The sequence below is a fragment of the Triticum urartu genome, chromosome 2A (genome assembly GCF_056163025.1).
Source record: "Triticum urartu cultivar PI428250 chromosome 2A, HENAU_Tu73, whole genome shotgun sequence".
NCBI classification, from domain to species: Eukaryota; Viridiplantae; Streptophyta; class Magnoliopsida; order Poales; family Poaceae; genus Triticum; species Triticum urartu.
This window is the reverse complement of record NC_141874.1, coordinates 489,569,452-489,582,761: the sequence shown is the minus strand read 5'-3', so window position 1 is coordinate 489,582,761 and position 13,310 is coordinate 489,569,452. Positions and strand designations below refer to the sequence as shown.

General features: G+C 44.8%; 1 protein-coding gene across 1 annotated transcript; it reads left to right on the top strand.

The window, feature by feature from the left end:
• Nucleotides 1-201: 201 nt before the first annotated feature.
• Nucleotides 202-1,113, top strand: LOC147985574 (E3 ubiquitin-protein ligase SINA-like 10). Its single transcript, XM_087541642.1, has 3 exons — nucleotides 202-336; nucleotides 419-556; nucleotides 619-1,113. Exons 1-3 carry the CDS (start codon nucleotides 202-204, stop codon nucleotides 1,111-1,113), a joined length of 768 nt encoding a protein of 255 aa, XP_087397768.1.
• The last annotated feature ends 12,197 nt before the right edge of the window (nucleotides 1,114-13,310 follow it).

Genomic DNA, 13,310 nt, shown 5'->3' with positions numbered 1-13,310 from the left:
TTATATTTATTAGAAGTTATAGATGTTAATATTTTTTAGTATAAATTTGGTCAAACTTAGCAAACTTTGATTTCAGACAAAGCTAATGTGCGGAGTAAAAAGGACCGGAGGGAGTACTTGCATGTGTTGATTTAATGCACCTTGAAGTAGTATAAAATATGTGATGGTAAAGCTTTGTAATACCCCGGCCCAAGTCGAGAGATGGTTGTGCACGAGGAGGGCGAGATCGTGCAGACCGAACAGGACCCGACGATGGAGCTCTCTAAGGTCTCGATGGACCTCACCGTTCTCCACTTCCCCTTGTGCCTCCGCCCCTTGACGCCTCCAGTGTATGAGGTTCGAATACACCTCGTCCGTTCGGCTGATTGAGCAAGGTGCAGGTTTCTTGATTGATGTGATGTTCGATTGATTTCTGTAGTGTAAGGGAGGGCACCTGGCCTGCGCAGACTGCCGTGTCGAGCGCCCCAGGAACCAGCGGCAGTGCCAGAAGTGCGAGCGCGGCGGTGGCTTCGACGTGCGGAACACGATGGTGGACTCCATCCTTTTGTCGGTGAGGGTGAGTGCCCGCACGAAGGCTGTGGGCTCTACGTCACTTACCACAAGCTCTCCGATAACCAGAGCGTGTGTCCGCTCACGCCCTGCAAATGCCCCGTGCCCATCTGCGGCTACGAAGGCCCACTGCCGGTGCTCTACCACCACATCAGCACCGCGCATCCCATGCCCGTGCACAGGATCCAGTACGGCAAGGTGCTCCAGCTGCAAGTGCCACTGTCGGAGCCAAGGCTCTTGCTGTTCGCAGAGGAGGACCGCGACGTGTTTTTCTTGGTCGGCGGCATGCTCGACATCGGCGCGCCTATTGCCATGTCGGTCATCTGCATCAGAGCGGGGGCGTCCCCACTGCCGCACTACGTGGCCAAGCTGTGGGCGAACGGCCTGCTGGGGGAGCCCAAAGGCACGACCGATGCTGTCAAGGTGGAAATGGAGGTGACAAGCAGCAAGGATCTCGGCGACGTCGACGTGCAGGAGCTGACCATCTTGACAGTTCCGCCCAAGTTGTTGGCCGGGGCTAAGCTTGTGTCCCTCCACATTCAGATTGACAAGCTCACGTCCTAAATGTTTCTACAATGCCTTATTTTTATCTTAGTAATATGCTAATATAGGGATTACCTTGGTCTGGTGGGTTTTCATGGCGATGCAGCAATTACTTCGACATCAGATCAGTAATTTCCAACAGTCGAACGGATATTTTGTGTGTTGGATATAAAGTTCCTTTGGGTAAGAAGTACTACTTGTCATCAAAATGGATAAAAGGAGATGTATGTAGATGTATTTTAGTTCTAGATACATCCCTTTTTATCCATTTTGATGACAAGCACTCCCTTCGTTCCACAATACATGCCTTCCATTTGTCAAAATATAGATGTATCTATACATGTTTTAGTATATAGGTACATCCATGATAGAGCCAATCGGATGGTTGAGAACACTAGAATTCGTAGCTACAGATGCGTGTGTGACTCCCAGATGCACAGGCCGGGGGTCATCATCCTCCTTTTCGAGAAAAAACATATGCGTGTGTGAGAGGATGAGTGCGTGCGTGCACCTCTTCTCTTCCTGTATAACGTACTACTAAACTCAGAGTACAAGTTTTTGTGGGTGGCATGATGGTGCGTGCAAGAAGTCCCGAGAGATAGGTTTAATGCGTCTGAAAAAAGACTAGCCTAGAGCTCGCCACACGGCTATTCTTGTCGAACGCCCCATTAACCATAAGATATGTATACGACGGTGCCAGTTATTGCACGTACACAGCAGTACTTCCTCCTTTCCGGTTTATAGGGCTTAATTCAAAAATCTCACCAACCAAGATGGTGAATGGTGGAATATTTTTTGTAGTTTGCAAAAGCACCTAATTAATGCTCTTGTTTTTCTCAAAAAAATATGTTTATCAATGCATTAATTGCGATGCATGCATGCATAAAGTACATGCATTGGTCAATTTTCTCTTAATACTTGCATGCAATGATTTAATGCACCTTGGAATCTGAACATGTGTTGGGGAACAACCAAGTTGAGCCTTATAAAATGGAAAAACTAAAATTTTGAGATAAGCCCTATAAAACCGGAAAGGAGGGAGTAGAAAAAGAAGTACTCCATCCGGGAATAGTGCCGCACTTCGAAACTAGAACCGTCAATAAATTTTGAGCTTGCGTCTCGTCACATTCCAAATTACTCCGCGCTATATTGAATTGCAAACATGTTCCCACCGAATACAACCTAAACGGTTTCCCACTTAGGAGCGTATTAGTACCACGCTACTCCCTTCGTCCGGGTTTATTAGGCCTAAAGACAATTTCTCTTAGACCAAGACACATAGTAATTTTCTCACGTTAATTATTTCATTTCACTCCCAATGCACTCTCTCACATGCATGCAGCCAATGAAAAAGCGCGCATGAAGTATATTAATTTTTCAGCCATGGCACCAACAACAATGGCTTTCAATGCAACCAATGAAATGGTTGCATGCATGCACCTTTCCAAAGCGGGGCCTTACAAAAGGGGAGTATATTGAATTACAAACCTGTTCACACCGATCACAACCTAAACGGTTTCCCACTTAGGAGCGTATTAGTACTTGGTTATAAATACTAGTATGCCAAGATGACTACACATTCCTCCTCAACTCCTCATCCACAAAAACAAACAAGTCATTCAGCATCCTTCCCTTGCGTCTGCCATGGCCAACGTGAGTTCTGGGTCGAGAGATTGCCACCAGGGAGAGGCGAGCATGAAAGCGGAAGCACGAGAGATGTCCCGCCTCGCTGCGAGAGCAGCCGACATGTCCCACCGCGTAAGTAGCAGCACAGAGCTCCCGCCGCGCCGCTGAAGCAGCGCGGAGGTCCCGCCGCGTCGTCGATGCAGCAGACTGGTCCGGCCGCGCCGCGAGAGCAGCAGAGATGTCCCGCCGCGCCGCGGCGGCCTGGGAAAATTTCTCGCGGGCAGGCGACGACTGTTACAGGCGCATGCATGCGATCGTCCATAGCCAGATGGATCAGATCTCCGGTTGGGCGACGTTGCAGGATGACATGAAAGCCTCGTTTGAACAGGCTACCGGCGTCATCCGGCAACTAAGGGAGGGCAATGAGAGGCTCCGGGCCGAGCGCGACCTGCTGAGGGAGAAGATTGTCCGAAGTGCAGACTAGCAGGAGGAGACCAGTGCCTTGTTGAAGAGGACCGGCGTCATCGTCAAGAAACTTATGGACGAGAATGACATGCTCCGCAATGAGTGCCAAAGGCTGTTGGAGGAATCCGTGGGTGTTCTCAAGAAGCATCTTGAGGACACAAAAGAGCTCATCGCCGCTCGCCGCGGAGACTAGTTCCCGCGGCCTGCATCAACGCATCAAGAAAGTAGAGATCAGCGAGCCAGATCCTTGTCTTCCTTCTTCTTTTTCCCTTGTGTATTTCGGGCGTAGCCGCATGTGGCTTTTTTAATTATCTTTCTAATTATGTAAGACAATTAATCGTCCTTATCTTTCTATGGAAGATCAATGTTGCGAGGCTGGAATGAAGAAAACTCTTGCTGTGGCGACCCTGGCATTGCTGTTCTTCTAGTTGCTGCTGGGCTTCCATCAGTTTCCTGGTTTCTTTTGATGTAATAATCGGTTTAGGATGTGGATTGTGTCGTCGGTTGTGAAATGTTTTTTTGACAGAAAGACTGTAAGGGAACCCCATACAATATAATTGGTGCAACAAACCCAAATTGCAAGTACCATGCCTTGAACTTTGGTGGGTGGGAAGGCATCAACCCCTTCCCACCACTAGGCTATGCCTTAGTCTGCGTCGGTTGTGAAATGTTGGGTTCTAGCGCGGATGTTTGGCCTTTGTTGGCCTCTCGGGATGTTGCGATTTCAATCTGGTAGCTTTTAGTCCTTCGTCTTAGGCTGGAGTTGTGCTAAACTTCTTGTGAATTGTTGTGGTTTTCAGTAATGAAAATCGGAAGGGGCAAGCCCTTCTTTGATAAAAAAATTAATCGTCCTTATATATTCATCAGTCTTGCTATAAGTCGTAGTAGATGCTATATAGGTCCGTCGGATCTTACATCAAGATCCGTGCTTTTAGATTTTCTTTTTTCTCTCTTAAATCTCAGTCGAGTGAGACATAGCCACACCATTAAACAGAGGCTCGGGCGCCATTAATGGAGACCTTGGGAGAGAGGAGGACGGCAGATGGAGGTCAAAGGGCTCTCCTCCTGATAAGCACGCGCAGGGGTCTGATCGCACGCCTCTCGTACTCAAATAGCTACCCTGCACGGCGCCTCCTAGCTAATAAAAAATGGGGACGCGTGGCGGCACGTAAATGGTACTAGTAAGTAGAACGCCCACGGTTTCAATAATACTTGTGTTTCCGATTGTAACATGACAGCACTTGTTCCAAAATGACTTTGTTGATTGTTAATGTGTGCGCCTTCACAAATCGGGCTGCAAATTTACCATAGCATGTTGGTGCCATGTCATGGCACCAAGCCAAGTTTCATTATTTTCATGCGTGTTTTGGATTTACAGGAATTAAAAAACTAAGTTTCTCAATGTTTCCAACCCAGCCACGACGCCCAGAATTTTGAATTTCATTCCCATTTCTTGCATGGAACCTAGAAATTTACCCGAGGACACACATGTGATTTTTCAACCAACTTTGGTGCACTGGAACATGTGCTTGTATTTCAAATTTGAATTATGCACACAAAGGTGACACGTTCCCTCCCAGAACCACGAGCCTTCTTGAGAGAAGCTCCAATTTACAAGAAGCTTATACCAAAATTTGTTCCTATTCGGCCAATTTTTTTACCATGCCATGGTACTACCATGACATGACACCATGCCAAGTTTCATGATTTTAAAACCAAGTTTCTCAATGTTCTCGACCGAGCCACGATGCCCAGATGTTTGAATTTTATTCTCATTTTTTGCATGGGACCTACTCCCTCCTTCCATCTATATAGGGCCTAATGTGTTTTTCAAGACAACCTTTGACTATTGACAAGATTAATAGCACATGAGATGTATACTGTGAAAATTATATTATTGGAAGCTCCTTTGACATACAAATTTGAAGGTATGCTTTGTGTAAGTTGCATTTCATATATTATTGCTCTAACGTTTGGTCAAAGTTAGCCTCGAAAAACGCATTAGGACCTATATAGATGGAAGGAGGGAGTAGAAATTCACCCGAGGACACAAATGTGATTTTTCAACCAACTTTGATGCACGGGAGCATGTGCTTGTAGTTCAAATTTGAATTATGCACATTAAATGACCAAAAACTCAATTAATGTGTAAATAAGGCCCAACAAAGCCGGAATAATTCCAAAATTTAACAGGGCACTCATGTAGTTCTATGTTGCCTTTGTAAATAAACTCAAGGGGGACAACGCATATCATTTCGCACTCAAAGGTGGCACGTTCCCTCTCAGAACCACGAGCCTTCTTGAGAGAAGCTTCGGTTTGCAAGAAGCTTATACCAAAATCTGTTCCTATTCGGCCAATTTTTTTACCCCAACATGGTAGTACCATGACATGACATCCATGACAAGTTTCATGATTTTCAGACGTGTTTTGGATTTACAATAATTTTAAAACCAAGTTTCTCAATGTTCTCGGCCGAGCCACGATGCCCAGATGTTTTAATTTTATTCTCATTTCTTGCATGGGACCTAGAAATTCACCCGAGGACACAAATGTGATTTTTCAACCAACTTTGGTGCATGAGAGCATGTGCTTGTAGTTCAAATTTGACTTATGCACATTAAATGACCAGAAACTCAATTAATGTATAAAAAACGACAAACGAACCTGGAATAATTCCAAAATTTAACAGGGCACTAATGTAGTTCTATGTTTCCTTTGTTAAGAAATGCGAGGGGGGCAACGTATATTGTTTCACACTCAAAGGTGGCATGTTCCCTCTTAGAACCACGAGCTTCCAAATCGGCCCAATTTTTTACCACAACATGTTAGTGCCATGACATGACACCATGCCAAGTTTCATGATTTCCAGGCGAGTTTTGGATTTACATGAATTTAAAATCAAAGTTTCTCGATGTTCTCGGCCGAGTCATGACGCCCAGATGTTTGAATTTCATTCTCATTTCTTCCATGGGACCTAGAAATTCAACCAAGGAAACACATGTGATTTTTCAACCCACTTTGGTGCACCGGAGCATGTGCATGCAATTCATATTTAGATTATGTACATTAAAAGTCCAGAAACTCAATTAATGTATAAAAATGCCAAATGAACCCGAAATAATTCCGAAATTTAACAAGGCACTCATATAGTTCTATGTTGCCTCTGTAAATAAAATCAGGGGGGAGGCAGCGTATATTGTTTCGCACACAAAGGTGACACGTTCCCTCTCGGAACCACGAGGCTTGTTGAGAGAATCTCCGGTTTTGCAAGAGGCTTATACCAAAACTTGTCCCAATTCAGCCAAAAATTATACGTATGAAAACAGGGTTTAGATTATCCCAAACATCTCGCTACCTAGACCAATAATGTACTATGATTTGAATTCAACATAAAATGGATACAAATATTTGAATTGAGAGCGTATGGTACATGTAGTTCATAGTGAAATATGATTACTGCTATATGTATGTTTTTTGTTATCAAGATAATATTTAAATTATTGTATAACTTGACAACAATCGTATTCAAATAAGGAAAATTGATTCAAATTTAGTCCATATGGTAGACGACAACATATATGTTCACATGGTGGAGTAAAATGTTCATATATGATGGAAGATCAAAATGTACGACTACATCAATTATAATCCGCAAGGTCACCTAACGATATATTCGAATTCAACACGTGGATTCAAAAATTGAAATTCGAGACCATGGCATCTGTAATTATATAAAAAGGGACATTGCTCTTTCTTTGGTGGGAATTGATTTTTTTTGTTGTTGTTGAGGGAAGTGTGAATCGATTTGGTACTGTGCAGGGTAATCTTGTTCTCCCGATTTTTTTTCATTTTTCTTGTAGGTTTTTCAATGGCATCTATAGAAATATAGTAAAAGGGGACATGACTCTCTTGTGTCTTGTATGAATTGTTTTTTTACACATTAAGTTTGTTCTGCCGAACAAGGAATCCGCACCTTGTTATCCCGAAATTTTCAAGATCGAGTATCTTTTGTCTCACCTGCTTTGAAACTCCCGCTTCTTCAACCCGCGCCGCGCCTTGTTATCCCGAAATTTGGACGCACGCGAGAACTCCCTCCTCATCTGAAATCGCTCCCGCAGCCCAGACACGCAAAATCCCCCTTCTACCCCCCAGCCGGAAATTAGCTCCACGTCGCGGTGTCAAAACCGGTGGGGGTACCCTGGTAACTTACCCTACATTTCGGACAAGCGTGTCCCTAAGCTAGGCTCCCCCCTCCCCCTTCGCCCCCCCCCCCCATTCGTACACCGAAGCCGCCAAAACCCGCGAAACCCCACGCTCCTCCGTCGGCCTCCCGACCGCCGCCCGGCCGGAGACTCTTCCCCGACTACGTCATCCACCGCAACAGCTCGTCGTCCCTCATCCACCGCACCGGATAAGGATCCGTTGTCGATCTCGTCGTCCCGCCGGATCAGCCGCCCCGTCCTCCACCTCCAAGGAGCTGCCCCGACGTTTGCCTCGTCTATCGCGCCACCTCAATCCCCACAGCGTCGTCTTGACGTGCCCCACCGGACCCGCAGCACCCTCACCAATTCCTCCGATGAAGCCGAGGCTAACTCGGCGCCACCAAGGAGGTTCTGCACTCACCGCTGCATTTTATCTTTTATTCGATCTCACGAGGCTGTCGGTGCTCGATACCGAGCAGACATGGCGTGTCTCCATCGACGGCGCCGTAGCCGGCCACATCATCCATGGCGTCTCTCCCCCATGTCGTTGCTTCCTCGGCGGCGACTTCCACAATGGCACTAGCTGCACCTGCTCTGGCTCTCGCTCGCGTTGCGGCTCTGTTCTTGCTGTCGGTCGCGCTGTTGCACTGGACCTACTTTCGTTCGTGATGCTGCTCTGCTCTTGCTCTCGCTTGCGCTGCTGCTGCTGCACGACCTCCGGCAGCTACAGGAGTTGCTGCTTTAGCACTAGCTCGCGGTGCTACTGGACGACTTGCTCTCTACTAGTGCGTTCCCTGCTCGAGCGTCTGCTGATTTAGATCACTGCTTCTCTGCTACTAGTGCTCGAACGCCCTAAACATCTATTGCAATGCCCTGTTACTAGTTCAATCAGTTTCGACTGTGAAGTTCATTTTCTTCAGTTAAGTTCAAAGTGAACAGTACTTACAGCATCTGTCGGGGCGGCCGTGGCGCGGCTGATGCGTTTTACATCAAGCACTTTTTGGTGATGTATTTTACATCATCTATTGCAGATAATATTAGGGTCCCACTTCAGATTAACGTTGTCTGTCTTGTCATGCTTCAGCCTCGTCGTCGTACACCTTAGCGGAGCTGCTCCAACGACGGAACCGTCCATCACAGTGGAGCAGTACCCTCGGCGCCTTTTCCAGAGGCCTCGGATCTTCTTCCCCGCCTCCGACAGTCAGACCAGCATCATCACCATCCTCCACGTCCAACCCAATGATGCTGAGGTCCACAAGGCTATGCCAAAGAGGTTGTACACTCGTCGCATCACTTTGTTTCTCCATTCCTCTATTCTTCTAATTCATGTGAGCCAAACACCCAGGTTGACTAGAATCCTATGTTTCCAAATGCTCTATTTTGCACATGCATTCCTATCCTATTCCTGTATTTTTCCTGTCCCCGCATTTATAGAATCCTCCAATTCTAAGGAGCCCTTACATATTTACTTCATTTTCAGATAGGCGTCAAAGAAAACTCTGTGTTATGTCCTGCTCCTGCCGTGCCGTCATCCACCCCACCTGAGGTGCACCATCGACAGAAGCGTTCACTGCAGCAGAGATTCCCCCTGCAGACTTCCTTTCACCGCCTCAGATCATCTTCCCCATTGTCGGCAGCCACGCCAACTGCATTACCATCATCGACTAAGCAGATGAACCTGAGGCCTACACAGTTCCGGAAGAGAGGTCGCAATCTTTCGTGTTTGCTTACGTTATACATTGGTTATTATTACCTCTACTTTATCGTTCAATCTTGAGTTTTGAATTGCCCATGGGTCTCATATCAAGCCAGCAACGAATAGTATCTGTCTACTATCTGGTTCATCTGGGGTCTTCTATGTGGTTCATGTTGGGTGGGCAACAAATAATAGATGATCCATTGTCTATCTTTTTAAACTGAAGCTATAATCTACCTGCTATCATTAGTTTTGGATCCATCCACTCGTTTGCTACCATCAGTCTTGGTTTTTGCATGCACCCCTTAGGCCTTACAAAATCTAACTATTGTTTTTTATTATGCATGTCAGATATTGTACACAGTCGTACTGAACATGTAGAGAAAAAGAGAAGATCGTTGTGTGCGAATATAATGTCATGCAGACGCCGCTCCATGGTGGGCGAAGTGCCCCCCCTCCTGCATTTCTAGATTGTATTCCAGAGGAAGATAACTGTTCAGATGGAGATTCAGAAGGAGCCGACCATGCCTGTTTACCACCTGAGGTGTTTTCTCTAACCTGGCATGCTGATGTTGGTCATATCATGCATATGGCGCCTTGCATTGCTTACATTATACATCTTATATGTCATCAGCTTAGTTTAGATTTGCTTTCTGTGAATGCCACCTGTTTGGTTTCTATATCATACTCCCACCATTCCTAAATATTTGTCTTTTTAGAGATTTCAACAAGTGACTACATACGGAACAAAATGAGTGAATCTACACTCTAAAATATGTCTATATACATCCGTATGTGGTAGTCCATTTGAAATCTCTAAAAAGACAAATATTTAGGAATGGAGGGAGTATATGGGAATTATGCAATGCCATCTTCTTTAGCCAGGCATCATATACGTGAATCATGCAATGCCATCCTGTTTAGCTAGTCGTCATATATGTGAATTGTATCGTGCCATATTTTTTTCCATAATGTACTCCATTTGTCAACAATGTTTATACATTCATCTACTCTTCCTGTGCATCAGCCATTTGAGTCAGTCATGGGAAAATCTGGAGTGAAAACAAGGTCTTCTGAGCAGTCAGTGCTACCTGTCGATGCAGATTTCTTGCTGGTTACAGATAGTTCCTCGGAGGAGGATTCAGAGAGAGATGACCAGTCGTATCCCCCCCCCCCCGAGGTGCATGCTCTAACTTGGCTGGGTTATATTGCTCATATCATGCATATGGTGTCTTGCATTGCCATGCCATCTGCTTAGATTAGACATGCTTTATGTGAATGCCTCCTGTTTGCTTTCTATATCAGATATGTGAATTATGCAATGCCATGTTTTTCAGCCAGTTATCATATATGTGAATTATGCACCGCCATGGAGCCAGGCATCATATATGTGAATTATCTCATGCCATCTTTTTTTCATTACGTATTCCATTTTTCGACAATCTATGTATATTGAACTACTCTTCATGTGTATCAGTCATTTGAGCCGGTTATGGAAAAATCTGGAGTGAAAACAAGGTATTCAGAGCAGGCAATGGTACCTGTTGAAGCATATATCTCGATGGTTACAGGGAGCTCCTCAAAGGAGGATTCAGAGACAGATGACCAGTCCTATATCCCACCTGAGGTGTATGCTCTAAGTTGCAATGTTTATATTTCTCATATGATGCATATGGTGTCTTGCATTGCTTAGTTTAGACATCATATGCACAATATTGAATTATATCTACTTAGTTTAGAGATCATACATGCGAGTGCCAGCTGCTTAGTATATGAATCAATTATTTCAATTATATCATGCCATCCTGTATACTTAGACAACATGTATGTGAATTATTTCATCCCAGCCTATTTTAGAAAGACATCATATAGTTTTGTCATGTCATCCTATTTAGGTACTCATCATATGTTGAATTATGCCATTATATCCTGTTAAGTTATCCATCATATATCTGAAACTGTGTCATGCTATCCTGTTTAGTTAGGCATCATATATGTGAAATTGTGTCATGTTGTCCTGTTTGGTTAGACAACATATATGTGAATTACCACATCTGTCTATCATACAATGTCTGTACGTTCAATTTCTTTTCTTGTTTATCAGCCATTTGAATTGGAGGGGGTGATGGTAGTATCTAAGGGAGCAAAAACACGTTCTTCACAAAAGACAGTGCTACCCGTCGATGCAGATAGAACCATGATTGTACTGGCCCACAAACTAGCCCCACCACACATAATCGAGACTCTTACAGATTGCACACTTACACCTTGGGCAGAGAACCAGCTACAACCCATCTAACCGCAACCCCAGCGGATAGTAACCCACTTATAGTTGGCAACGCACCATGTCCACCACAGAGTACCCCCCACACGAGCAGTTTGTAAAGCTACTGCAGTGCCCAAAGCACGAACACCACCACAGCTAACCCAAACTCCATGTTTAAAGCAGAAGAGCAACTGTTCTCAGGTCAGATTCCGTAGCTATGGTCCATAATCCTTTGTTGTTGCATCACTATATTTACTCATACCTACTTTTGAATTTGAAGGGTCCAATTGAAACTCCAATGGCACAACAGGTATGTTTTAAACCTATTTCTTTAACTGGATTGATGTTCTAACTTCTTGCTCTATGTTAATTTCAGTTTAAGTTGTATAAACAGTTATGTTCTCATGTGATGCACATTACAAATGCTGCCAATGATGTGTAGTTTCTCACACATATTCTGTCTATGTTGTTGTGTCTTAAAAATATATGAGTTGAACTATGTCTCTATCTTGATTAGGGAACATAAACTAGAATGATATGGACAATACAGTGACCATAGTACATAGATATATGTTTGTTTCATGTTGTTATCCTGTCCACCTTACTACTGAACCGGTTTACCAAAATGAGTTTCATATACTACAAGCTAAACCTGTGATGTGTCTGCTTGTTTCTCTTATAGTATGCAAACAGAATATTGGAGACGAGCACCCCACTATCCAATGGTAGAGAAAGTAATGCAGATAAGGTTCAAGATAGTGAGACAACCCTGTTGGTCTCCAATAAAGGTGATAAAAACGATCTTGTAGACAGTGAGAAAACCCCACAGTCCTGCGTTGATGTAGTGTTCGAGTTACTGGCCAGTACCGCTGGCACAAGCTCTTCGAACTCGCTGCCTGAATCACTTCGGCTTCTTCAGTCTCAACTACAAGCTGAAAGGCATCAGTTAGCTGTGCTGCGGCAAGAAGCCGAAGGACTGAGGAAGTCCCTGCAGAATTCAGATGCGTACTTTCTTGTGCAACAGCAAGCGCTGGAGGATTTAAGCGCCAAACAAGAGAAAGTTAATAAGCTTGCTAAGCATCTTGCCAGCATTATGGGTACCCAGGATATTGTTTCTTGAACTCTTTTGAAGTGGTTTCAGTTCTGGACTTGTTTTGCTGCGGCGTTTATATGCTACTTTGTTCCCTATATTTGCACTGGTGGCGAACTTTGATGCCCAGTGGATGTAATATGTGTAATAGCGGTTTTAGCCTAGCATAAGTTGCTTGGTTATTTATTTCCTTGTTGTCTTGTTTATTTGTTTGCTTGTAGTCAGTGCAGTTCTTTTTCCGCGGTTTGCTAGTGGCTGCAATAACCTATTTTTTAAAACTAGGCCACAATAACCATGGGCTAATATTTACTGTACTGACACTGGGCCTCCTACGGGTTGTAGACACAGTGGGCCTTCTATGGGCCGTAGAAACAGTAGGCCTTCTACGGGTCGTAGAAACAATGGGCCTTCTACGGGACGTAGAAACAATGGGCCTTCTACGGGTCGTATCATCAATGGGCCTTATAAGGGCCGTATGATCGATTGGCCAAACATGGGCCAATAACAGGTCGCATTATGGCCATAAACGGGCTAGAGTTGGAATCGTCCGTTCATGGGCCGACCATAACGGGCCATCGTTAATAGGCCGTATTTGATGACGCTATGAAAACGGCCCAACGTATTAACGGACCACAAACGGGCCGACTGTAACCACGGGCTGAATTTGGCCCACAAGCAGAAAATGACAGTAACGGGCCGTAAGTAAACGAATGCTGGAAATGAGCCCAAGAATAAATGGGCCCTGAGAAGGCCGAAAGATAACATGGGCTGGAAACGGCCCAACGGAATAACGGCCGTTAATGGGTATAAAGTGATACACTGTTCTTTACGGGCCAGTTTCACCACGGGCCGTTAATGGGTGTAAAGTGATA